A 27621-nucleotide genomic window follows, 5' to 3' on the forward strand; every position below is an offset into this window, starting at 1 on the left:
GCCCCTCTGACTGGTTGATGTGGCTCATGTGCGCTGACCTCATTAGCATGACAGGCCCTGGTGGGCGCCGGTGTCACACCGGGTCACTGGATGATTCAAGAGTCGGTCATTTTATTGACTGACCTGGCAACCTACATGCACGACGACCAGGCCTCTAGAAACACAGTTGATGGTTGAGCCTTTCATCCTCTGATCCTATGCTTGTATGGAGTTGAAGAAACGCGATAAAAGATTGATGTGTGCAGTTCTCTGATAATCGTCTGACCATCTGTCGAATGCGTCTTTGACAAGACCCTGATCTTACGAGGACATTCGGTCCGACCCACATCCGAACAACTGGGCGACTCTGACTGGGTCCCGCTCCAACACGCGCCAAACTCGCGTGCTCCTTGCTAATACTGCTGGGTCGTTTGTTCCTACAGTTCGGACTTGGACCGGCAGGTGGCGCCCTCTCCCCGTCCGGCCTGCACGAGTTCGTGATTTGGTCGATGAAGGCGGGTGTGAGAGGTCGGACGGACGCGGCGTCTCGGCTGCCTGTGACCAGACTGTCGAGTGTGACGCTGCGTGTGACAGGCTCCGGTGAAACAGCTGTGATGTGAGTGACGGAGTGTGGAGGGGGCGGCAGAGGGGAGGGAGGGAGGAAGGAAGGAAGGAAGGAAGAGGGAGGGACTTTGGAAAACAGCGGTCCGGAGTTGTAGCTTCTCCAAGCTTCAGGACTTGTGAACCGAGGCAGAAGAGGAGGAACCGCCCGCATGTGCTGAGGTCTGGGAGCGAAAAGCCACTCGAGAGACGGGATGTTGCCGGTGAGTTCCCATCCTGTCTGTGACGTGTGCCGCGGCATGTGGCACCTCTGCACACTCTGCTTTCCTCCCGCAGTCCGAGCTCTGGATGAGGCTTCATTGAGGAGTCTCTCGGTGGGGCTACCTCTTGACGGTGTCCCACTTCAGCCGGACTGTTTTCACACTTGTTCCGCTCACTCATTCATTCATTGTCTTTTGCTGGTCCCATCGGTCCGTGCAGGGGCCCGGGGCCCCAGAGGCCCGGGGCCCCAGAGGCCGGGAACACCCAGGACATCAGTTAGCCTGGGAATGTTTTGGGCTGGAGGGTGGAGACCCCCCAACCACCGGGACCTGTCACACCAAAGCCACACCTCAGATGTGCGGTTTTGGGCATGGGTGTGCTGACCTCTTTTGTTTACTGGTGTTCACACAGAGACGGACTGAGGAGCCGTTCAAACGCCACTTTTTTTTTGTTTACCACGTTTCACCTGAACGATGCGTACGAGCAAGGCCAGCCACCAAAGCCGCCGTGACATGTAGCACTCATTAAGAAGACTGAAGCGTGGACGGCGCTGTCCCGACGTTGAGAGATATTCTTTGCTTGGCTCGACTCACTCGCAGTGTCTTTGATGAGTGCGAGCTCTTCTATTCAGCTGGATAAGCTTGTGGATTCACCAGTGCACCCTTGTGGCGCAGCACGTCCGCGTTGTTAGCATGAGTGGACATAAATAGACAGGTGCTGATGACTGTTTTCATTCTCCCGTGACACGTAAACATGTGCAAGACTCACATTCCCCTCGTGTGTTCCAAACAATCAAAGATCCAGAGCCGTGCATACGGCGCGCTTTACTCCGACCTTTGACCCTGTGCTTGCTTCCCCACGTCTTCTTGTTTTCGCTGCTGTTATTGATAAGGTTTAGCAGCAACGACCACTGTCATGATCAGTGGAGGAACCTAGTGGGACTTTCTCAGACACGAGCCTCTCATGTTGCAGCAGCCACTCGCGCTCGCCACTGAAGATGGACGCCGGCCAACATGGCATTTCAAAGTGTGACACTCATTCCTGGCTTGGCCTGTCCACAGGCAGAAATCCTTGCTCAGGTCCGTGTTCCTCCTCCATGCTTTGGCCTGTGCTGCTCTGCTGCGTGCTTCATCCCTGCTGCAGTGTGTTTGTGACAAGCTGCAGTCGCCCGTCACCCCCAACCAAGTGGTCAGAGAGCTGTTTCTGGCCCAACCAAGTGGCAGCCCATTGATTCCTCTCCTCTGGCGAGCTGGACCAGGCACCGGTGTGCAGCAGCTGTTCCCGCCGCTGGCTGGTGATGGAGCAATTCTCCAAAGTCTGTCTCTGAGTTTGTTGAGACGAGACAAGAAGTGGTTGGAGGTCTATGTGTCAAAGTCGGAGAAGTTGTCTGTCCGTCGTCTAAATTCTCACACAGTCGCATACCACTGACAGTTGGACTCCAGTGTCGCATCAACACAATACACCAACAGTGATCCAGAGTAACGTCCACTTGTTGACTTTTCTGTCGATGATCTTTTGTCCACATACTAACAGACTCATTGATTTGGTTTTTGTTTCTATTTGATCTATTCCGACGTGTAATGTGATTTCCTAGACATACTTTTGAATTCATTCACATATTTCTACTGACTCGTTCGTGCATTTGTCACTTTTTGTGTCTCCTTGGAAAATACTTCATATACCTTTAAAATGTAGTTTAGTGACTCACTTCCTATTGTCATTGTTGTAGTGTCTATTTAATGACACATTTGTACTGGCTCGTCAGTTTTTCTATGCTGCTTGGTGCAGGAAATATTTCCCTTGATATTTATCCAATGTTAGAAATACAGTCTCTCTGAGTCCCCCCTCCCTCTTTTATTGTGTTGCTGGCACATGAACGGTTTTGGTTATAATTCCACTCACTGAGCAGGTGTCCGCAGCTGTGAAGGGTTGTGGGACGTAAATATCAGTGGCGGTGTGTGTTTCACCGTGGGGGAGTCGAATGCAGGTCAAGACTGAGCGGCGGGGATGTTGGCGAACAAGCGACAGCACTAAAAATAGTTCCAAGACTCAGTCAAAAAATAAAACGCCGCACTTCTGCACTTTTCGTTTGAGCTCATTTTCTGTGGATTCCGATCAAGGCAACACGAGCTTCTGTTTGAGAGCACACGTGCACACCATGTGACCTTGTGTGTGCGCGTGTGGCATGATGACACCGCTCTGGCTCTCTAGTCTCCACCACTGTCGCTGGTCCACATCCAGTCACGCCACTGTCCTTGTGCTTACATTTCCAAAAGGGCTTCATCAATGGCTTTTAAAATCTTGAATTTCGTATTTGACAAACATCAGAGGCATTTGCCAGATGGAGTGAAAGGAGTCTAAAGAAAAATGGCAGACATGGCACGTGTCCATCGACATGTCATGAAGACGACACGCTGAGTTGTTGCTCAGCTCACTGCTTGATACTCATGAGTGTTTCTGTGTAGGAGATGAGTGAAGTGATTATGTTGCTTCTGACAGTCACTGCAAATAGTGATGCATCGTAGTTGGAACCCTAATGTGTGGTCAAGATGTTTCTTAGAAGACAGTCCCACATCGAAGTGACACAGCCTGAAAGGTTGTAGGTGCTCTTCAATGCTCTCAGCCATTTCTGTGCAGATGCCCTGGTGACGACTCGCAGTTTTTCTGGTGGGGAATTACACTCTCTATTTCTGCAAAACAACGGCATTTTAAGTTGCATGGTTTTTTTGGGTTACATCTACACCACTTGGTGCTAATACTATACTGTATTGCAATGCTTACGTAACTGAAATTAAGTTGTTCTCAACTGAAAGTGATGCAAATGTCATCAGTGTTAGTTGAGGAAAACTGAAAAGAGTATGAACGTGACTAAAACTAACAGACGCTAACAGCCAAACAGCACAGTCCTTGCATGGGAGAGCGTTCAAAATATGAAGTGTACTTGGCTCAAAATGTGTTCAAAGCGCACTCAAACCAGACCATCTCCAATCCATGGCCCACGAAGATCACAGTGTTCTGGCAGGCTGTTTTTGCTGATGTCATCAATTCCTCTGGGACATGGTGAGCAGAAGACACTGCTGATGGTAGAGGACTGAGCACACTGCCCTGCTAAATGAGGCTTCAGCTGGAGTCTGGCCATCCAGAAGAAAACACAAAGAGAACGGAGGACAGGAGGAGGATTGTTTTCCGTTTCGATGTTCCTCGTCTCACGTCTGAGATCTTAGATCACAGCTGCAGCCCCTGTGAGCTCTGGTCAAAAGTCTTGACCCCACCCTGCTACTTCATCACCCGAGAGTATTTTCATGGCTGAGAGGTCCTGGAAACCATTTAGATTATGACCGCATATCTGTGGTGATGGAAGGGTTCACCGGAGCCAGTTTCATTCAAGTTGGCTGAGAAATATTCTAAATAGGTTCTTGCACAGGGGAAGATCTTCTTGATGTGAAACCAGAAAGGAGAGTTTGATTTGTTTTTCCTGGAAAACGACCAGCCAACAGAAGCATGTTATCTCCCCCCACCCAGTGTGTTTCCTGCCTCATTCAGACACTTGAAATGGCAGCTGGACCGGCAGACCTGTCTCTCTCTTATGTAGAGTCCTCCTCTTACCGCGCCATGTGTTTGTGCTTTCCCAATCATGCCAGTTTTGGCTCTGGTCCTGGAGCAACTGGGGATACTTTCCAAGACTTGGAGTCAGTGCAGGAAAACAATGAAGCCACACAAAAGCGGGAAATGTGGACATACGGTGAGTCAACGCTGGTTTGAAATGTGTGTCTCACAAGTTGAAAATTCTGCAGCTTTCAAGGCCCCCAGTCTGAAGTCAGACACGCAGACCGTCTCTCTCTCTCTCTCTCCTGCCCTCATCCCAGAATAGCCCCAGTGGTGTCTCACCACCCGAGGCATTAAGGGAACCAGCACTCAGCGTTTGTTTGTCTGTTTGCAGTCTTCCATCAGCGCCCCTCTCCCCGGCCGTCCGCTCCTGAAGCTGCTCCTGGCTGGTGCTCCTTGAACCGTGCCTGTTCCAGGCCGAGGGAGGTCAACATCTTCTCCTGAGAAGTTTGCTGACATGCTTTTGCCACCGTGACTTGAGCCGATGGCTGTTTTGAAGGGCGATCACGTCAGTGCCGCTGCTCTGCCCTCACTGTGTTGATACCGTAGAGTGAGTTTTGGTTGGACCAACCAATTGTGACTTGCCTGTCAGTGACAGGGATTCAGCCGAGGGTGAGATTAAATCAGTCGCTCAGTGACTTCTGCATGAGCCTATCCCAGATTACCCTAAATGTTTTCTGCCACCGCTGCTCCACGTATGACGTCGTCACGGCGCTGGCCAGTGACATCAAAGCTGTCCTACTCCGGGCACTGTTTTCAATCTGCAGCGTGTTCACACGGATAGTAACGTCGCGTCCTGCGGTGGGTCGCTGATGAACGGGTGAATCTTCACAGGAGACCATTTGTTTGCTGTTGGAAATTCCCACTCCAGCAGTGGGAGCGTCTAATCCATGATCTGAGCCTGTGCATCAGTGGTCAGCTGCTTGGCTCGGGGGGCTGTGGTGTGTGTGTGTGTGCGCGCGCGCGCGATACACAGCAGGAGCGGGTCAGCAAGCATCATGTTGCTGTCACACAGTCATTCACCAACAGCCCAGGCCCAGCCCTCAACTGCCACTGGGCGCCAGAAAGAAGGTGAAGGATGCATATCTCACAAGTGGCTGAGGAAAAAGAGAGGGGGACCCGATGCTTGAGAGTGGTGATGATGTCCTGCTGACGCGCTCTTCTGCTGCTCTTCCCCAGGTGATCCTGACTGTGTACCTCAGTGACACTCAACAGATGCTGACGGAGGTGCCCGTCACCCCTGCCACCCGAGTGTTTGATGTGGTGGAGTACTGCAAGGAGGCCGGCGAGGGCGAGTGTCACCTTGCCGAAGTCTGGAACGGCCGTGGTGAGTCCAGATGGGTTTGTGTCGGCAGCGCCCTGAACATGAATGAACTATGTTCCAGCCACTAACATTCACATCTGCTGATGCATTCAAGAGTCACGTCTGTGCTGGGTCAAAACAGGAAGTAGTGACCTTTGACACACAAGGACTCTGCTTTTATCATGCTGCACTTATTGTCCCCGTGTTCGTGCTAGTATTCACAGCTAGCATTGTTTTTCCCTAAGTTTTGCAAAACACTTGATGAATGTTCCCTTCACTGGCTCGCTCCTCTCTCAAGCTCCTTCACCCGTCCTGGAATCTCCCTTCTGTCCGCCCTTCTCCAGACCAGTCACACGGCAGGCGTAGCAATCGCACGTCTCTGGTTAAGACTAAATGTAAACAAGGTCAACCATGCCATGAATGGGACGCTAAGAGCTCCACCAGACCACATGTCACTGTGGAATTGAATAGACTGTTGCATCGCCAGCGAGCTCTGTTTCCGCTGCAGCGTGGCCTTCATTCTTCTTCCTCAGGCGCACGGCACTTTGTGTTGTGCTCCTCGGGCCTTTAGGGTGTCATGGGGTAATGAATTGTGTGGCCAGATGAGCCCGATGGGCCTGGAGGTGGTGAGCATGCACACTTCTGTACAGCTGTTAGCTTCAGACGTTTCAACCATAAGAAGATTTAGTTGGCTGTCCTTCCGCCTCTTTTAGACACAGTGTCCCAACTACCTCTGCCATACTGTTTTTTCCACAGTAAGTGACAAGCTTTTTGGTTTTGTTTTGGATACATTGGTGACAGTTCCACAGGGGGGTCAGGATGAGAGTGCTCGAGCTGGCTGTAGTGTTGGTGGGGTGGACAAACAAGGCCCAATAGTGCTGTGGGAACTAAGAAAGAGTGCAGGAGTGCTGGATCTAAACCTAACCTCTTTAGACCCCACTGAATTTTGCCATGCGAGGAAAGATGAGGACCTCCTTGTTTGTCGACACTTGTCATTCACTATGCTGCTCGGATTAATAATGGGCCTATAACTGCCAGATTCCTGGTATAGGAAGCCGGAGACATGATTGTGCATGTATTGTGCGCACACCGGATCCATTTTCAAAATCTAAATCCGACTCCGGTCCTGTGTGTTGGTATGCGCTTGTGTTCCTTCCAAGTTTTTTCTCACTGAAATGTCTGTAATGTTGTTCTATCTCGACAAGGTGAGACTTTAAATCTGCATAGCTGTCAAATACCAGCTTGTAGGAGGCCAAACAACTACTGTTTGAATGTGTGTGTTAGCGCCAACACTGCAAGTATGTTTGTGGTTGCCCATTTTGTCTTGTGTGACCAAAACCTAGAGAAGGTGCAGAAGCTCAATTGGGGCACAGGCAAGGGGCTTGACATGGCGCGACCTTTGACCCTGCACTTTGCATTAGGATGCAATGAAAAGAAGGGTTCTCTCCTCTGGACACTGAAGCTAGGTTGCCTTCTCAAGTATTCAACTTGCCATCCAGCCCACCCCCTCAAGCTATGGGCCCTTCAATGGCAGTCACTGCTGCTCTCCCTCACTAGCCTCTGCTAATTTGGCAGCAGTAATAACAGTAGCACAGGGTAGCGGCCAGTGGTGGCAAAGGTTCAGTCATGTCATTCCTCAAGGCTCCAGTGCAAGAGCGTTCCTGCTTGTTGGTGGCTGGCAGAGCTGACGGCAGGAGTCTCAACCACAGTGGCAAAAATATCTGCACCGTGTACTGGTACTGAGTTCATCATGATGTTCATGTCCTGTTTCACTGACTCAAATGAAACTGCAAGAACAAAGACACAGCAGACAGTTTAATCCCACTCGGTCTCTCCGTGGTGACGCAACCACGCTGCCAACTGCTTCCTCCACTTTAATCCCAATCTTGTTACAGTTGACTCTTTCTGTCTGCCTCCTGCCCGTCAGAGCGGGTGCTCCCTCAGGAACTGCTGCTGCTGGACCTGCTTCAACAGTGGGGATCCCGGAGGCCCGAAGTCCGCTTCTACCTCAGACACTGCCCCTCCTGGCCACAAGGTGAACTGTGTCAGAATGGAACTGATTTGGCCAAGTATGAACGAATGACAGCAATCTTGTCAAGTCTAACATAAGATTCTCTGTTGTGTAAAAACAAGGTGGGATGGACATTCACATCTGAGGCAAAGTCTGCTTTTTGGTTGTCAAAATAACAATAAACTCAGCAGAAGTTATAAAAGCAACAACTGCTGTGGAGACCGGAACATTCGTGGCAGAATAAAGCCACCAGTTCTGCCCTTGAGAAGGTGGCAAGCCTTGGGTGAGATGCTAAAGCCAGTGTCACTGAGGTGGATCCTGAGGTCAGATGAAGCCTGACTGATGTTTGAAGTTGACAAAACATCCTCGTCACCCCTGCGTCTCGGAGCGAATCCATCGACGACAGACAGGGAGAGACCACCGGCTGCTTCACTCCTATTTTTATCCAGTCATCACAAGATGTCATTAGCCTCCCTCATTATGATCCGCAGCTTTGAGTATTCACAATCTACAGTTGAGATTGAGGAGAGACTACAGTGTAACAGGCACTCATCCTTTGAATCCTGCTCTCAGCTTCTGCTGCTTTTGTTCAGAGTCGTCGTCATTATTCCATAACCAGTGTTGCCAGATCTCCATCCATTTCATTGAGGGTTTAATCATGTTTCTGAATGGAACAATGATAGATTGTCTAAGGCCTGTGTGTGACAAACCTTGGTTGCATGATGTTAAGCAGGAGTCATCCCTCTGTTCACTGGAGGAGCTGGGATTATCCTGGCTCACCTTGTCTGGTCCACAATTCAAACAAGCCAGTCTATTAATAGTCCTGAAGCCACCTGACCATCTTCCAGTGCAGAAATGAATATGTCTCTTGATTCATCTTCATGTGCTGTTGGACCAACAGGCAGCCAGAAGTCGTCGGAGGGAAGCTGGGCGGCAGGAGCAGTGGACAGTAATGGGGTAGGTGAACAGGCTCACACACACACACACACACACACACACACACACACACACACACATATATATATGCTGCATATATATATATATATATATGTACATATCCCAGACCAAGAATTGCTCCCCACAAGTATAGCTAGACACGGTGGTACACACGCGCTCGGCTCTGAATGAAGGGAGTACCACAACACCACGATAGGTCATGTTGTGACTTCACATGCCATTTCAGACTGTATCATTTGGAAAATGGTCACAGACCAGATGGAGAGTCACACTCAGGTTTAAGTCTGTCGCGCAGCATAGAGTCGGTTTCTATTGCAGGTGTTAAAAGAAAAAGAGTAAGATAAGAAAGATTTTTTTCAAAAATGGAAGCGACTCCGTTTCTGCTCACAGCAAGTCTGGATGAGTGTGATTCAACTGTTGATCAGCTGTAGTTTGGCGAGCATGAGTCACTTGTGCTTCTGCTCAACAGTGACTCAGAACAGGAGCCCTCTGGTGGTCATCATATGCACAAGCCTCCGCTCCTTTCATGCTGTAAAACATACGCCGATAGGTTCATCAGCATGTCTTTGCTGCGCCAGTCTCATGCCCAACACTTGTTGAACTGTCTGGTCTTTGTGTGTGCTGTGATACGCATGCAAACAATGGGCAGTCTGTCCAACTTGTCCTGGATTATGCAGGATTACCAACAGTATGGATTTTAGAATCATGTGAACACACACGGTTATGTTTGTATCGGCATGTGAGAGCAGCAACAGACGTGAAGGCGACCTGAGGTGGGGAAAATATGAAATTTGTGGTCTGTCTGTGACTGACTTGTTGTGATTGAGGAGTGTGTCACTTGCCAAGTGAGACCTCTGACGTCACAGCGGGTCTTGTAAACTGCTGTTTTCACTCTAACCTGCTTCACCACACGGCCGTGAAGACGCTCGTCCTCTCATTGTGAGTCAGTCCGCTGTGTGTAAGTGCTGCTCAGTCAGTGAAGGTAGGATTAGCTCGGTCTCATGACATAACCAGGCTAAGAGGATTTGTAACCCGCCAAACAATTCCTCTCCTGCGTTCTTACTCCTTCACTCTCGTCTGAAGGTCTCTCCAGTACCTGTCCCTGGGCCGGAGCGCGGACAAGCCAAGGACCTGAGGCACGGTGGCGACATCTGGGTGAGAAACGTGTCACTCGCTTGTCTTGTCTGCTCCTCTTGAGCATGTGCTTTAGGAGTGGGCATCAAACCTAACCCTCACCAAGGAACCTTTTCTGTCAGGCGGCGGCAGGGCAACTGGCGGTTGGGAGTCTTATTACTTACATCAAAGCAAAAAATGACTGGAAAGTACTACGAGCCCATCCAGGCACGGACTGTTGAAATAGCAATTGCAATACTAATAGCAGCCACGTTGACAGTTTTGTCCTTCCACTCAAAAATGGCAAGTTGTTTGCATGAAGTCAATCAATCATTCAATGAACAAGCCCCGTGGTTCACTAGTGCGCCACCTGCTGCTGATACGTTACATGATGACAACAATGGCGACTAGACTGAAAGCAAAACCAACACAAGCTCTTTAATAACAAACTCAACGGATGGATGTTTTTTTGTTTAATCATCGATCTTGCTCCAAGTTCTTCATACTTAAAACCAACCCAATTGGGGAAAAAAGGTCAAAATGCCTTCAGGCTGTTGCATTTGTTACTTTGTAGTCAGCAATAAGTTAGTGACAGGAAACACTGCATTAGCCCTCACTTTAATCCCTGCTTCCGCACCCAGCGAGCGCTCGCTGGCTTTATCGACCTCGTGTTTGTTTTCTTCATCACGTTTCCTCAGACACTAAAGTCTACCTGCTGCCTCACAAACATCAGCTGCCAGAGCCAAATAATAGACGCGGTGTTTAGGTGAGTGTCCTTGTGGCGTGTGGGACTCACAGTTTGGACGATGAGCAACTTGTGGTGGTTGAAGTTCTGGACCCTCTCCTGACTGGAGCAGCTGTTTAACCACTGCTGCCCTTGGAGAAGCTTTTGATCAAGTATTTCTTTCAGACCCATCTGGGCCAGCAGCAATGACCGTGGCTTCTCGTCAGAGATTAGAAGGAATATTTTTACTGTGGAGCAGATGGGGGCGAGGGATGGGACTCATTACTGAAGGCAGCCATGAACTGCGTGCGTGTGCGTGCATTTGTTCAGGGGTCCTGCTGACTGTGCGACCGCAAAGAGCACATCCTTACTTAGGTGTGTATATATATATATATAACATCAGTATTTCACCTCTTCATATCAACTGCTCCTTTTGGTAAAAATAATCATTCTGGATCACTGCATTTGACCTGCGGTATTCTAAAAATAAGGCGATGAACTTGAGAAATTGATTTCAATCCAATAGTTTTGACCCGATTTGTCCTTCCAGTTCTAGGTCATATTTTGTGACTCCTTTAGTGAACTGTGTAAATGTGGCATCCTGAGTTGTTTTTCTTGCCAGGAGTTGCACCTGGTGAATGCTTTGATTCTGAGACTGATGGTGGCCTGAACTGGAGGCCACGATTTTATACTTTAAAATGTGGGTGTGCGTGTGTTCCTTGTCTTGAGGATGAAGACTTCAAAATAACTGGGTCATTACGTTTGGGGTTCAGAGTCCTTGTTCTGGTTAGCCATGTATTTTGAATGGTGAAGTTTATGGCCAGAGGCTGGGGAAAGGAGAGGTCCTCTTCAAGGATAGAGACACGTGTGTGTGTGTGTGTGTGTGTGTGCGAGTGATAAAAAACAAAAAATGTCCGTTTAGTCCTCAGCTGTGGTAACAGAATAAGCTCATAGTGTGACATGTCCCTTTTTGCCTGACCTCACCGCCTCACATGTAAGTCAATACATTAAGAGCCATGTGGCTTGTGAGTGGCTGGGATTTTGAGCAGATGCTGGTGAAGCCCTAGAAGTTTGACAGATAACTTGTGCTGCAAATGTAGTAGTACATGAGGTTGCAGTGCAACCTTTCAGCATTGCAGATTGCACATATTGTTTACTCCGAACACCATGTTGGCGCTGTCCGAGGGTCCATGGTAGCGCCCTGACGGACACCAGTGAAGCTCCCATATCTGCTGTGTGATACCAATGTTCCTCTGGTGTGTTAGCTGGACAGTCTGTATTTTAGCTTCCCTCAAGATGCTGGACATCAGTGAGTCTGGTTCCAAGGCTGTAGCCTTTCTGACTCTTAACGTGTTAAGTTCTGGAGTGTGCAAGCATGAGAGTCAAACGTCTGGCAGGACACCAGCGTGTAATGTGAGGCTCTTCCTCCTGTGCTTGGATTGATCCTCTGGAGTCCTGAGCGTAGCTGCCCAGCTGAGTGACGCTGCACTTCAGCGTGAGGCAGAAAATGTGACGCAGCAAGAGCCGGCTGTCGCTGGATGTGCTGAGCAAAGGGACCGACCTCTGTCTTGTCTGCCTCCACACACATCTGGATCAGAAGAACCACCACCGCCCCGCCAGGTCGTGCTGCAGTGATCCCCCCACTGAAGGAAAGGGGGAGAAAGGGAGCGGAGAGGTGGGGGTGGGGGAGAAGAGCATGTCGCTGCAGCAAAAAAAGCCATCTGCAGAGTGATGACAAGAAGTGAGAGAAAAAAGGATGACATGAAAAAGTGAGCGAGCAGGAAGCCGAGAAGGATGGGGGGAGGAGCAAGAGGGACTTTGCTTCTGCCCAAGGGTTTTGCAGCACTTTACATGTTTGTTTAGTGTAGTAAGTACAGACGGTGTCACACTAATGGGCTTTACACTCCTCACACGTCACACCCGAACACACCAATAGAGTGCACCAGAAGGAGGGAGGGAGGGAGGGAGGGAGGCAGGGGGAGCGAGCGGAACGAGGAGAAGGCAGAGCGTGGTGCATCACATCAGCGTGTGGACCAGAGAGAAAGTTGTGATAAGGATCGCTGCGTTTTCTTTTTCCTCCTGCGCCAAAGCTTCCCCTCTCTCGCAAATCCTGTGCATCTGTGTGAAGGATGGAGTGGAATGAAGTGGATCTGGTGCAGGAATTTACTGTCGAAGGACAATGCAGCAAAATTAAAGTCCGCTCCTGCAGGATCACATGGGACAGCCTGCAGGTAACTGCACATGTCAGCTGGACGGACCTTCGTCACGGCATCTGACTCTTCATGGCTTGGTCACGTTCAGGTGCAGATGTTTACAACGAAGAGGCTTCATATAAGAGCGCCGCCACACATGACTGCTAGCTGTCTGTGGTTTTCAAGTGTCCTCCATTTGTCCTCACTTCACAGACCACCGCACGCAGCCGATGGTCTTTGCTGATTTTCAGTTCCTGCCACACGTATATAGCATCTGCAGCTCTGGCTTCGGGATACCGTTGATGCCATGATGCCATGCACACCAGAACAGGCAGTGTGTGGCAGCCACCAGGAAGGCTGGATATGTACATGACCAACAAGTGCGCTTCCAATTCAGCGACTTGTCAAATGACTTCATACCATTTTTCATTGCATTTGTTTGGTTGCATGTAGGTGAGAGGGTGGCGCCGAACGGGAAAGACTGAGAGACGTGCGGCTGACCAGGACTGTGATGTGAAAGGGAGGCTGATGAGGACCCCAGAGGTCACTGCCATGGTGTAAGAGTCAGTTTACTCCAGAGTCAGAGACGAGTCACAGATGAAGGTGAAGTGACCAGAAACAAGAATGTTGGAGGGACATGTGGAGAAGTGTGGATAGAAAGTTAGGGAGGACAGGTGGGGGTCAGAGGGTCAGGATCAGTCAGAGGGTACGTTTGTAGCCCTACGTACGCTGGTTAAGACTGGAATTATTCTTGACTTTGATGACATTGCTGAGACTTTGAGAGAATCTCTCTCCTCTAGATAAACAAAAACAACAATGATAATAATAATAATAATAAATGTAAAAAAAAGGATTAGCTGTGGTCTCGTCTGGTCTGTGCCAAAAAATCACGTCCGAGTCCTAGACCAGGTCCAGACCAAATGCCGTCGAGTTCCAGTTTGAGACCGTGAAAATGCGTTTGGTCTGGAGTGCTACAACCTTCCAAGCAAGGATGCAGCGGCCGAATAGTGCAAACAAAGACAAAAACATTCAACTTTGGTGGTGAAGAGTCACTGAAGCAGAATAGCAGCGTGTGACGAGGTCAAACACTGTGCAGTGCAACCTGAGACTCTGGCTTGAAATTGACATCGTGATGTAAAAGAATGGCTTTTCTCAGTACAGAAATGAGAGCTCTGTGTGAGCACGGACAAAAGACTGCCGTGCGTATGTGGCAACGCTCCCCTGCAGCGGTGTCGGTGCAGACTGTGTTGCTGAACGGTGACCCTCTCAGTGAGACACACACCTCCGTTCAGTGCGGCACTGGCAGCTGAGACTTGGATCACAAACGTGTGGAACTGCACGGATGCTTGGTATTGACAGTATCCAATACACAGTGATGTATGGGAGCCAGTTGGAGTCCACAGTACGTGTCAGTGACGTGTGTATATGGAGCGGCGTCTTCGCTGACATCCACAGCCAGACACAAGGCACCTCTGGTAAACAAGCATCGCCGCAGAACTCTCGCTTCTCAGACGCAGTCAAATGTCTGTTCCGTGTCACACGGTCATTGACACGTCTTTACCACACATACACAGTTGAAGCCATTTTTTCCCAAGCTGGGCTTCAGTCGAGCTCAGTAGGAGCCGATTTGAAGAAAATGTGGCCTCATGGGAGGTCGCCGTAACTGAGCTAGTGGTTGAGAGCGATGGGACCTCACGTGCTCATCAGATTGACAAAATACTCTGTGGATCAACTGATGATTCTCACCAAGAGCCGGGTGTGGCTCCTCATCCAGAGGACTGTGGGACTGGATTTATAAATTGGATTTTACTGGTCCAAAATGTGTGGTGGCATGCACCCACTAGCAATGCGTGCTCGAGGGGCAGGACGTTTGATGTATCCGCTGTTGGCCTGTGCTCATGCTGTGCTTCTAAACAACACAGTTGTGATGTGATGGCATCAGCAGCCAGTTCGGGGTTTGGCACCAGCCATACTGTCCTCCCTTGTCGCTGACTTGAACTCTTCAGGCACATGTACTCCCTCACAGGTCTTCCATTCCATCCTGCGTCAGTCTACATACATTCCAGTGTCAACGTCCTGCTCTACGTCTATTGACCAGCGCTACCCTGAAAACCACCGTTATTTAACGGTGCTGCTGTCCAGTGGATTGACTTCATACATTATGCACTAAGATGTTCCTACCTTACGGGCCATTTGCACTGACTTGCTGAGAGAGCTGATTTGTGAGGCCACCTAATATTTCAAATTGTGCCCTGGAATTTTCATGTGCTGAGTCTGCACATTTACTCCATGCAGCTTAGATGGGATTCAATATAAATCTCTCCCATGGATTTTTCATGTGCAGTGCTGTATTTACATTCAACTTTAGTGATTTGTTTCCTTATCTCTGGTGGTGTCTGTTCATGTTTTCAGGACGAAATGAGATCTGTTTGTGTCTGCTTCTCACACTCGACGTAGTTTGGATGATTCAGGGATTTCCTTCGTGCATGTCAGGCTAATGGTAGGAAGCAACTTGCCACCATCTAGTGGGTAGAGTGTGAAATTGGTTTTGTTGGTGGCTGCTCAAGTGTGAGCACAACAAATATTCTATACAAATTGAAACACACTGTACTCTTTGGGTGCTCACACAACATGATTGACTATTTACAACATTGCATGAGCAGTGTTTGGCCATGAAGTAAAGGGAGCCACAGCCACAGAAGCCAGGGGTTCCATCCGTCATTGCACGGTCCCTGTATCCCAGACAACGTCTACAGATGCTCTGCTCTTGGTACAGTCTGGTAGTCCAGCCAGAAGCGTGACCACAGACACTTTTCTCTGTCACTGGGCCAAGGCCCCCAGCAAGAATTCTGACTCTGCACTCTGACCTGCGTGTGTGTGTGTGTGTGAGTCACAGCCAGGAAACCTCCCATTGAGCACTGTTTGTTTTTCCCTCTGTAGGTTCCCCGTGTGGAGCTGACCCTCTCTGAGCTTCAGGAAATGGCCACAAGACAGCAGCAACAAATTGAAGCTCAGCAACAGATGTTGGTGGCCAAGGTAACACTTGCACGTGCACACACTGAAGGTTAGGGTGGATTTCCTGTCGCAGAGTGAGGTATTTACTGCAAGTGTGTGTTGCTTGGTCCTCGCTGGACATGTGATCCTGGTCAGAGGTTAAGTGCCGACAAGACTGAACCACTTTTAGCCATCTGACTTGTACAGCGAGGGAAGGAAGAGGTGGAGGCGACAGTGGTGTTCAGACTTTAGGAAGTGACTTTTGACCCAGTGATGATGAGGTCATGCTGGAGCCCTGTTGTGCTTCAGAAAACAACCAGGTAGTGACCAGAGAAACTTGAGGCTGGGAAGAGTGTTGTTTGAGAATGGACTGGACATCAATCCACCTGGTGTTCAACAGATCAGAACATCTTTCACATACGGGACAATGACTTCATGAGTGGCTGCAGTTGCTCGTCGGACGACTGCTGAGGACTCTCTCGATGGCACCTGCACTGCCTGTGTCCTCGTCCTGGGCAGTGTTGCGTAAGCTGTTAATGGAGTGTGAGCGTGTTTGAGTGTGTGTGGCGAGTGGCGCCACCCCCCACCCCCCCGGCCCTCCTCGGTGTGCAGTCACATGCCAACACACACACACAACCACTACGCACTGGTGGTGGTCTGATGGTGGGACTCTGAAATCGTTGGTGACTTTCACTCATGAGTCATGTCCAGTGAGGCACGCCCATTCTTCTTTGCTGCTTTGACGTGAAGCAGTGATATTCTCGGTGCTTTCCGGAGAGTATGTATTTCAGTTCAGTCACGTTCAGCTGGTGAGATGATGAAGAAGCAGCTTCAACATCGTCATATTCATTCGGTTTTCTCTTCCTAACTATCTGACTCTAAAATACATGCCTTTCTTTTATCAAATACTATTTTGTATGCCTAACTTGTTGGACTTTGTATTACTTCCAAATATTTCTACGACCCCTAACCCTGTCTTCCTATGAAATATATCTTTTCATCATTCGTTAGGTCATTATACTGCTATCATTTCAATGACCATTTGGACATACATTTGTCATGTGTTGTGCATTCAGTTCTTCATATCTTAGGGTTTTTTGTGTATGTTTCTTCACAGTCTAGACAGTAACGCAAGACAGAACATTCCGGATCGTTGAGTGTTAAAAAACACATTGATGCATTTTCATGAAAATGGTAACATTTCTTCCACTGCAGGCTAAATGTAAAATACAAGTACGATAGTTGTGTTTTGGCAGTGGAGCTCAGTGAAAACATGACGCTAAATCATTGGGGAAACTGTCATCATTACATTCTTCTGAATCAAACAGGAAGTGTCAGCGTAACGGCGTGTTCTTATTGCCAAGTAACACCCCACCAGCTGTTGGATGGTGGGGTCACTCTCCCACCGATTGTGCACCACTGCAGATGAGCTGCAATATTAAACTCGCTGGGCTTTCTGCGCAGGAGCAGAGACTGAGGAACCTCCAGCAGGGAGGCAGTCCAAACCAGACGCAGACACAGGTGAGGTTCAGATGTTGTTTCATTTTGAGCGTGGCTATTTCCCCCGTTTTCACATTATATTTGGACTGTTCCTCTGCTTCAGTCTGAAGCTGCCAAGCTGCAGCAGCTGAAGGAGCGAGTGGAGTCGCAGGAAGCCAAGCTAAAGAAGATCAGAGCCATGAGAGGCCAAGTGGACTACAGTAAACTCATCAATGGGAACCTGTGTAAGCGCCCGAGAAGAAACATTTATTTAGTCACTCCAAGAATTCTTACTGGCTGAAGTGGAGTCTACCTGCAAGTGCTTCATTCCTACCTTTCAAACCCACTACTGTGTAACCATCGAAGCCACGGTCACAGCCGCTGCTACCTGCTGCTGCGTACCAACCTCCACTCCACTCCTGGGATAGTTAGCCAGCGCTCATCTGCTGTTTGGCCTGATCATCTTCTTCTCTGCGCTGTCTGAAGTACCGTCTATCTCATAATACAGCCCAGAGGCTACCTTCCACACTGCACTACATTGGAAGGAGAACTGAGACATTTCAGTTTGAGCACTTACCAGCGCCACCTGTCTGTCTTTGAGGAGCAGCCCTACGATTGAGAAGGTGGCATGCAGCACATGCAGTACACTGTACCTTCTCATTGCCCTCTCGTGAGCCAAGTGAATTTCTGTCAAACTACCTGCCTGCTGGTGCATCATCCTGTGGCCAGCATGTACCAACTATACTGTGTAGCCCACTAACAACACCACCAGCCAGGGAAGCCTCAGCAAGTCAACGCCCCCGGCCTTTCTCCGCTGATCCCCCCCTCACACCACTGCTTTGTAGTGACATGTCCATATGGAAAATGTTTTTCTGTCTACAGCTGCAGAGATCGAGCATGTCAGCAGCTTGTTTCAGGAGAAGCAGGCTGAACTCCAGTCTGCTGTGATCAGAGTAGACCAGGTACAAGGATGGGACAGCATGCTTGGGAAAGTTTGGCAGAAGAATCCTCCTCAGTGGCTTTGTCTCTGCCTTCAGCTGACTCAACAGTTGGAGGATCTGAAGAAAGGACGACTTCAACTGCATTCTCTGGTGCAGCACCACGGGCAGCCCAACAGGACCCAGGCAGCCACCGTGGGCCCCAAAAGTTCCCCCATGTCAGGACCTGCTGCTTTGGAGCTGAGGAAGCTCTACCAGGAGCTGCAGGTGGGACCTTCGTACTTTCTCACGGTGCGTTTCCACCCAGCGGTCAGGGTCGGTGCCCTTATTTTGCCGTTTCCACTGCTTAAAGGGGTCCGCTTGTGCACCGATAGTTTGGACACAGAAGGGGTCTAGCAAGGGTCCTGATGCCTGCAACATGCGCGGGTTGCGGTGGAGCTCAGGTGGCAGCCGTTGTTGTTGCCCAGCGTTACTAAAATCACCCATGGCTGAAACAAAAACCTGGAAGAAATACAAGGCTGGATGGACTGGGATGGGACCAATACTATTTTGTGAATTCATTCTGGAGTGTTTCACTTGTCTTGTGAGTCAGGTGGAAGTGAACATCCAGGTGAATTGAGTGTCTCCTGGAGTCCAGCCTGGCATGGCAGCAGGAAGTGCAGTGTCACTTGTGTGGATACATGTGGGTATTTGATGCAGTTCCTTTCTTATTGAAGGATCTGGAGGCTGCATCTTCTCACTCAGGTCCAGTGGAGCGGTGCGTCTGTGTGTGTGTCTTGGTGTGGACAGATGGTTGATATATATCTGTTAAATGAAGCGCCTTCATGAAGCCACTCATTATAGGTTGAAACAACAGAAACGCCGCCTCTGTGGATGAACAATCGAACAAAGCAAAGCACATCACGACGTTCGCTTCCCACCATGGCTCCATTAACACGTGTGAACTTGCTGTCAGTGACCCGCAGAGCACAGAAGAGACTTTCCACTGGAGTCACCAGTGCTACATGCCAACATCGTTATCATCACCCTACGATATTATAGGCATACAACGCTGCTCGGCTCGGCTGGCGACCTGTGCCACATGCCCCTCGCCTCTCGCCCAGGCAGCTGGGGTGTCCTCGGCTGCAGTAGTGGATGAGACAGGAGAGTGGGATCATGAAAACGATATCTCTTTCAGGCACGCAACCGTCACAATCTCGAGCAAAGCACCAAGTTGGCGCACAACAAGGAGCTTCTGAACAAGCGCAATGCCCAGGTGACGGTCATGGACCAGCGGATTGGAGACCTGCGGGAGCGACTGCACAAGAAGAGGGCTGAAGTAAGAATGTTAACTGAATTAGCCACACGCCAACCATCCATCAACGCTCGCCCAGCTGCTTTTCTTTCAGCGCTCTAATGTTCCCTGTCTTCCAGTTGAGCCGCATGAACGAGGGGTTGACCTCTCCTCAACCGTCCCACGCTGGTGGTGGAGTGTCAGGTCGAGTGGCAGCGGTTTGCCCCTACATCCAGGTTCCAGCGGTGGGGAGACAAAATCTTCCCTCTGACCCACCCCCAAAGCCAACTCCACTCAGCCATGTTCGCTCCCTCTCAGGTTGGTTCCTGCTTTTTGTTACGTCTAGTCTTCTACTGTCATGTCTTTCTCTAACGTGCTGCTCTTTGTTCCTCATGTTCTGTATGTTGACCCCTTCCTTCCTTGCCATCTTGTCACCTGTGGCTGTTTTTGTTCTTGTTTGTGTGATGCGATTCTATCGCATCCGGGTGTTACCACTGTGGTATCACTAACCGATCACCCTTCCCTGGTATTTACTGCACTCTGTTTGTGGTTACAATTGATGTTGTGGCGGTGGCGTGCAGAGGAGCAGAGGAGTGGCCTCAGCAATCCTGCCAGCCAATGGAAAGTGTCCGATTTAGACATCGTCTTGTCAGAACCACCAGCAGAAGGTCGGCAGTCCTCTGAAGGCGACGGTGACAACCGTGAGTTATGCTAGTGATGTGGTCAAGTCAACCGTCTGTTCGTAGAGGTGAAGTGTTGTCGTGTAGACCATCTGATCACTGGAATCTCTTCAGCCAAGGGAAAGCCTGACAGCAAACCCTGACTGGTTTGGGGCTGAAAAAGATGATGTACTGGACACAAAGACTGAATGGGTTTTATCTCAGACTAGACCAAACTGACCTGAGTATGAGGGACACAATGCAAGACGGTACCTGGTACTGACGCAAGCCCAGCGTCTTGTTAGAGGAAGAGAAAGGAAGCAGACTGATCTGGTGGACACTTGACATCTCTTTTAGTTTTGTCCAACAGATGGTCCAGGATTCCAGCCAGCTTGGACCTTCCCTTGTAATGGTCACAGTTTTGAAGGCACATGCATGGCATCTGATAGCGAGCAGCCAGTCGAGGTTGGGAACTTCACGTTTCATGTTCTCTTCCCCCTGAGTTCCATCAGAGGGAAAATGGCCGACCAACCACCAATAATTATTCTAACCTACACTGACAAACTGACTGAGGGTGACATTGGGTCTAGAAAGAGCAAGATCTGAACCCAGTCTAAAATGCTGGTCCAAGTGGGGAGGAGATGAGGTCAGCTGCTGAAGAGAGGTCTGCGGTCGTGACTCCCCAGACGTGACTGGCACACGTGCGCACCCCTTAGTGTAAGTTCCTCGAGTGCATGGCGTTTCATTCCAGTCAGCATCTCGCTTCTAGGATTTCCGTCACAATGACGTTTGTCACTTGCACAAGCATCAAGGTTGCCACTCTGAATGACTTTCTGCAGCTCATTCTGGTTTGATCTGCCGTGTGCAAAGGTCATTTTCCCTCTCAAACTGACCGTGCTCTCAAATGCTCCGTCGGGAAGGACACTTGATCAGATGTGACCTCGACCATGAAGGCGTCAGAACCTTCTATGATTGTGCTCTAAAGCGCTCGCTCTAATCCACAGCCATGGCTGCACTGAGCCAAGTTTCCACGCAGGTAACCGCGCTTTGCTGTCGTGACACTTTTCTTTGACAGCAGCGCACACACTGTGAGCTTCCAGCTCAGGAATTAGTCAGTACACTCTCCCTGACTGTGCCGGAACTGTGGCACCATTGCACTTCAGTGGGCGGCGATGGGACCCCCTGCTGTGTTATCAACCCTGAAGTCAGGACCAAGACTGACTTGTGTCTCCGAGCGTCCTCACTTGATGTAGCCATCGTCATAATCTACAGGCACTGTGTGTGTGTGATGATCAAGCACATTTTTTAAATTGAAATGACTTTTGTTTAGTCCAATGGAAAGCATGTTTCAGGGGAATTATTTATGAGTGTCCCTGCAATGAGTCTCATTTGGAAATCATGAAGAGCCTTTTGGCTGGGACCCGCCCACCAGAGCTGCGCCTGGAAACCCTGTCCATGTAAACCAAAAACAGGATCGGAGACAAACCACAACCCTGGCGGAGACCCACGCCCACCAGAAACACACCTTCGACCTTCCATCCAAGGACCCGGACACAACTCCCGCTCGCACCCCATATTCCCAAAGTACGAGTCCAGCCCTTATCTAGAACTGGGTTCCAGAAGCCAAGCTTTGCCCGGCCGGGCTCCGTGGGTCTCCTGGCCACCAGGCGCTGGCTCCAGGCAGGGTACTCTTGATGGATCTGGACCATGCTTAGTCTGACCTCTCACCATGGGAGACCCTACGAGGAGCACTAGGCTCGTGACAAGACACTGGAGCGCCCTGAAGAGACGATGAGATGAAGTGATGCTCCTTGGGCGAGTGTGAGCTTCCTCAACTCCCTTAACTGTGTTTGGGGCCGCTGGCTCAACGGCTGACCTGGAGAACTGTGACGGGCTAATGGCTCGATCAGTTTGGGGAAGGACGGTGACCTCAGATTAGCACTGAACTCAGCCAGCACATTCCGTCATCAGCTCCTGAGATGCAGATGAAACACTGGTCAGACAAAGGGCAACTACACATGTCTGAAATCATCTGTTTGTCTGGTCGCTCTGACCCAAAACGCACTTGGTCATTGAAGCCATGAATGTTGTGTCCTTCTCCACTCACCACTCACCTGTGTTGGTCGGACACATTATTAACCAACAGCAACTGTTTCGGCGTCATATTCCTTCAACATGGTCACATTCATCCTTTTCTGTTTTTCTTGAAGCCAATGAAGCATCATGGCCCCGGATCACCAAGAGTGTGTCGGATTGGAGAGACAAGAGTCCTGAGCAGGTACAGGTCGGCCTCTAGCAGAGTCAAATGTGAGAACCACAAACGGATGTCCACCTTATTCTCACATTCTTCTGAGACCAAAGTTCTTGATGGGAAACATTTTTCTCACCTTTATTGTATCGCCAATATTATCTTGTGATTTACAGTCTAATCTGTTTTATATTGACTGCTGTTGTTGCAGTGTTGATAAACTAGTTGACGACTCGACACTCACGACATAAACGCACATTAGGAAAACAGGATAATATTTATGGAAAAACATTCATCTTTTCAGTCATTTCCAAAGTTTTTTGGGGAGGATGCTGACTTTCCTGGTTAAATAACGGAGCAGGTGCTCGTGTTCAAAGCAACAGAGCAGCAGCTGTAACTAGGACAAGATCAGAGAGGAGTGTATCAGAGGGACGTGTGCAGAAACCTGCCCAGAATTACAGCCAATGAGGGTCATGGGCAGAAGAACCGGAGCAAGACAGCTGTGACTTGAGCAGATGAGTACGGTGGGTTGGAGGCGGGCAGTTTATGAGAGGAAAGAAAAACCTGAATCAAAATGGCTCTTTTTCAAATCAAGGTGTTGACCATGCCAAAGGCTTAGTTCAACATTGTGGTGGTGAGGACTGGGCAGCAGGGTGTAGATGTACAGCAGGTGACATCTTTATAGGGATTTGAACGTGACGTCCACGTCATAAACACCGGTTCTCTCAAAGGCGGCGTGAACTCCTCGACCCTTCTCCTCTTCCTCAGCAGCTGCCCTCCGGTTACGGCACCTACCCGAGCGCCACTCACCAGGCCACCGCTCACCACTGCTCCACCAGCTCTCTGCCCAGATCTGCACCAGGAACTCTAGGCTGGCCTCGGTCCAGTGGAAGTCCGACCTCATCTCAGCAGAGAGTGTCCAGCTCTCCCAACTCCAGCCCAGGTCCATCATTATCACATCGGGCTCACGCATGTCTCAGTCACCAGCTTTCCATTTCTGCCTTCAGGTTCTGCCAGCACCTCGCAGCCCTCAGCGCTAACCACCCAGACCGAACGTACAGAGCCTCCTCCCGCTGTGGCAGTCCGCCCTTACGTCCCCGACCACCCCTCCAGACCTCAGTCGCCGAGAAAAGGACCAGCCACGATGAACAGCAGCTCCATCTACAGCATGTACCTCCAGCAGCCCCAATCCAAAAACTACGGCTCCCTCAGCAACCGGAGCACGGTCAAAGCCGGTACTGGCCAACGAATGTTCTAGGAGTGTTGAACAGTGTGACAACCACGCTGTCTTGTGCTCAGTCTATGGCAAGCCCATCCTCCCTGCGTCTTCCACTTCCCCGTCCCCGGTGCCTTTCCTGCCGGGAGGAAGCAGCAAAGTACGGGAGGACGAGAAAGAGGAAGGGAAAGGAGCAGGAGACAGGAGTGAAGGAGCCAGCGCCCCCCCACCCAGTGTGGACAACATCCCCCGTCCGCTCAGCCCCACTAAACTCACCCCTGTGGGTAAGTGAGTTACGAAATGAACGGCCAGTGAACTCCCGGTCCTCACTTGTGCTGACGACTTTGCTGCTCACAGCTCATTCACAGCTTCGCTACCAAAGTGACAGCGACCTGGAGGTTCTGCGGCGGCGGCTCAGCAACGCTCCACGTCCCCTCAAGAAGAGGAGCTCCATCACGGAGCCCGAAGGGCCGCAGGGCCCTAACATCCAGAAGCTTCTGTATCAGAGGTCTGCGCTTCACTCACGCCACTTCGTCACCAGTCCTCACAGTGATGCCACGCTCATCTCTTGCTAGGTTCAACACACTGGCAGGAGGCATGGAGGGCGCTTCAGGTGAGGGGAGCTGCTGCGGCCGTCTTCCCTGGATGTTGGCTGAAGCTGCTCTTTGATTTCAGTCAACACATTCTACCAGCCGGAGATCCTCCTTGCAGACGTGGACAACATCCAGTCGACTGGCGGGAGCACCGAACCCCTTGAGAAACTCCCTGTGATGTCGGCTGAGGCTCAGATCTCTGACAGCCGCCGCTCCTCCCCACCCCTCAACAGCCCTGCCGTGGAAGCTGCTGTGGAGAAAAGCCAAGATTCCATTGCAAATGTGCCTCCAACACCAAAACCCCCGGAGCCCAACCCAAGTGAAGACCAGCGAGGCCCCAGTCCGGCCCAGAGCAGCGTCAGGTCCTCGCCATCACCCCCAGCTGCTCCACCGCAGCCCAAGGTGAGACAGCGTTCGCCTCAAATGAACGTGGCAGATGGATGCAAGGTTGTGTCCTGCAGGTCAAGAGAACCAACCTGAAGAAGCCGTCGTCAGATCGCAGCGGACACGGACTGAGGGTGAAGTTCAACCCCCTGGCTCTGCTGCTGGATGCGTCCTTGGAGGGTGAATTTGATCTGGTGCAGAGAATCATATATGAGGTGTGTCGTGGGCTCCTGCATCTGAGCTCTCTGGTGCAGTGCAGTCTTGAGGATGGCTTGGTCTTGTTTGGTCAGGTGGAGAACCCCAGCATGCCCAACGATGAAGGCATCACCCCGCTCCATAACGCAGTGTGCGCTGGTCACCACCACATCGTCAAGTTCCTGCTGGACTTTGGCGTGAATGTGAACGCAGCGGACAGCGACGGATGGTCAGTCGAGTCACTGGCCCGGTATTGCTCACGAGCACTTCAGCAAGTCTGAAGAGGATGTGATGGAGTCCACGCGCACGTGAGCTTGTTGCACTTTCGATGCAGGGCTTGACTCTTGCTCTCTCCCGTGCTGCCAGGACTCCTTTGCACTGCGCTGCCTCCTGCAACAGTGTCCATCTTTGTAAGATACTGGTGGAATCCGGTGCTGCCATTTTTGCCACGACCATCAGCGATGTGGAGACGGCAGCGGACAAGTGTGAAGAGATGGAAGAAGGGTACGCCCAGTGCTCCCAGTTCCTCTACGGTGAGGGGCGCAGCATTGAGTGGAATCACTCCACAGGACCCAGGATGGCAGCGTTATTCAAGACTAAAATCGTCTGCTGGTGTGTGGTTGCCAGGAGTCCAGGAGAAGTTGGGCGTGATGAACAAGGGTCTGGTCTACTCACTGTGGGACTACAGCGCCCAGCAGCCAGATGAGCTGTCCTTCAGTGAGGGCGACACCATCACCGTGCTGCGCCGCCGAGATGAAACCGAGACCGAGTGGTGGTGGGCCAAAGTCAGCGATCGCCAAGGATACGTTCCCAGAAACCTGCTGGGGGTGAGAGAAGTGACTTTGTCTGGTGACGCTGAATGATGATGGCATGCAAACAAACCCCTGGCAACACAACAAAGGAGCTGGGAACGAGAAATGCCAGGTGTTTTTTGAATGTAGGTTTTAGTGCATCAGTGCCTGTGGTTCTAGCTGCTGGATTATGTCCCTTCAGGGAGAGGGGTCGTCCGTCATTATGTTTTGGTTTGGTGTCTTCTCACAGAACTACGGAGAAGGGCCAGCATGGTAAGAATGTGATTTCACTTGTGCCGCCCAGAATTGTCAGTGAGACTCCCACAGATTTGGTGTTTTCCTGCGTGCAATGGTGCATTAACCATAAATAGCATCAAGACGAAAGTCAAAATCCAACGGTGCAGATGGAGCGTAGCCTCCTGTCTGCGGTCAGCGGCACAAACAGTCTGTGTTCAGGTGGGGAGGGGACTGCCAGGGGGAACCTCCAGCAAACCACCTTCTCAGCAGCATGCGCCATGCGTTGGAAGCCGTGTCCGTCCCTGGTGGCGGCACATGGTCGTCCTGTATCCAGCCACCAGGATGAAGCGGAGCTAAGCATGGGGACTTCAGCACCTAACCAACCCGAACCCCGAGGGATCACCGGCCCAGGAGCCTGACTGTGTGTTGTCATTCTTGGGACCTGTTGCAGTGTGGGACTAGCCTAAGTGGTGCCTTCCACCTTGGAGCAAGTTGAATTGACCTTGTGAGCGCGCGTGTTCCAAATCACTCATGACTGCGATGGAGTCACCATCTCTCTCATCCCTCCAGCTGTATCCACGGATCAAACCCCGACAACGCACGCTGGCTTGAAGCCCAGACCAGAGCCGTGTGAGCCGTGTGCGGAGGAGCAGCAGCATGGAGGCGGACGCTCCGTTCCGCTCTGCTCCGGCGTGGAAGAACAAAGAGACGGAGGCGAGCGGGGACACAGAACCAAACTCAGATGGAGCTGACTCTTGTGTTCAGGATCCAAATATATGAACTAGTTGACAGAATTGACCGCTTCACATTTGCATGACAGAGCCAGAGCCGCTCCCTTGGTTGCAGCGACAGCTGGAAGCAACAACCAAGTGTGCCTGGGTCGTCATATTCAACCCGAGTCTGAAACCTGAGCTTCAAAATAAGCAACACAAGCCGAACAAAACGTACGCTTGGCGCTCTTTTTCTTCAAGGAATACGTTTTGTCAAATCACTAGATTTTGCTCACGGTATGCAACAGTGATGGTAACTCAGCAGCCTCGGAAGCTGGACACAAACAAATCGGTGCAATCACAGGACTTCACACATGGAACCAGGCCAGTCTTGATCTCTGAGACAGACATGACACCTGTCTGCAGTGTGGCAATGCAAGCCAAGCTTAAAACATCACTGTTCTGTGGCGGTTCTTGCACTGAACTGGCTTCAGTCTTGGAGCTCCAGTTGCATATTGAAACGCAGATACACAGACATATCACATTTCTGAAACGACTCGTCTTTGGAAGACAACAAGAACAACGTCCAATAGTAATTCACAAAGGATTTTAATAGCCTTTGCTTATGACGGGATTATTGATGGAGGGATAAAGTAAGTCCAGGTCATTTGGTTTTGTTGAGGTTGAAGGCACAAAGCAACATCATCTTGTCAGTACTTTGTCATTGGAGGAACGGGATGACGGATTATGAGCGAGTATGGACGAAAGACAAATCACCACTTGGGCTTTCTCAATGTTTATTTTTATTCCTCACATGACAAGAGGCACTTTCCTGAACTCACATCACAACAAACCTCTGAGTTTTGCAAGTCAAAAATGCTATGCTTTTATTTTTCTAAGCACATACTCGTATTTTCAGAGAAGTATGACGTGACACATACCATTGATGTGTCGCTCTCTGACTTTCTCGTCCAATGCTGCCACCCAGTGGCGGACAGCGTCATGTCTGGTCTATGACGCTGAAGAAAGAGACGAGGGACGGGAATCATCGCTGTGTCTAGATGCAATGTGACATATAGCTCGTGTACAGTACTGAGAAAGAATAAAAATAAAGGTTTATTTCCAAGCAAGAGCCCTTTGTATCTCGTCATCACCTTGAATCAAAGGCCTCGCCCTCAGCAGCACAGGCGCGTCAGA

General features: G+C 50.4%; 1 protein-coding gene across 10 annotated transcripts; it reads left to right on the plus strand.

The window, feature by feature from the left end:
• Positions 1-654: 654 nt before the first annotated feature.
• LOC128747751 (apoptosis-stimulating of p53 protein 1-like) lies at positions 655-27554 on the plus strand. Of its 10 annotated transcripts, XR_008412700.1 has the most exons (26): positions 4421-4543; positions 5587-5734; positions 7638-7745; positions 8623-8678; positions 9762-9833; positions 15648-15743; positions 17166-17222; positions 17305-17425; positions 18063-18142; positions 18218-18385; positions 19296-19436; positions 19532-19709; positions 19973-20092; positions 22261-22328; positions 23067-23241; positions 23306-23533; positions 23598-23798; positions 23872-24022; positions 24090-24127; positions 24190-24509; positions 24569-24706; positions 24782-24915; positions 25053-25219; positions 25314-25610; positions 25680-25750; positions 26285-27554. XR_008412700.1 is itself a non-coding variant. In XM_053845868.1 (25 exons), the coding sequence occupies exons 1-25, from the start codon at positions 795-797 to the stop codon at positions 26324-26326; spliced, it is 3216 nt and encodes a 1071-aa protein (XP_053701843.1). In that variant the 5' UTR covers positions 655-794; the 3' UTR covers positions 26327-27554. The 10 variants fall into 10 exon arrangements, 9 of the variants coding, with proteins under 9 accessions (XP_053701843.1, XP_053701850.1, XP_053701841.1 ...); XM_053845868.1 differs by lacking the exons at positions 4421-4543; positions 25680-25750 and adding an exon at positions 655-803 and having other exon boundaries at positions 25314-25513; XM_053845866.1 differs by lacking the exon at positions 25680-25750 and having other exon boundaries at positions 25314-25513.
• The last annotated feature ends 67 nt before the right edge of the window (positions 27555-27621 follow it).

Source organism: Synchiropus splendidus, chromosome 16 (genome assembly GCF_027744825.2).
Source record: "Synchiropus splendidus isolate RoL2022-P1 chromosome 16, RoL_Sspl_1.0, whole genome shotgun sequence".
NCBI classification, from domain to species: domain Eukaryota; kingdom Metazoa; phylum Chordata; class Actinopteri; order Syngnathiformes; family Callionymidae; genus Synchiropus; species Synchiropus splendidus.

Bases quoted from the DNA above. Each gene is read 5' to 3' on its own strand.
- LOC128747751 (XM_053845866.1), top strand. From the start codon at position 4,436: ATGCCAGTTTTGGCTCTGGTCCTGGAGCAACTGGGGATACTTTCCAAG. The intron at 19,710-19,972 runs GTTGGTTCCTGC...GGTGGCGTGCAG, and splicing joins CCATGTTCGCTCCCTCTCAG to AGGAGCAGAGGAGTGGCCTC. The intron at 24,916-25,052 runs GTCAGTCGAGTC...CCGTGCTGCCAG, and splicing joins GCAGCGGACAGCGACGGATG to GACTCCTTTGCACTGCGCTG.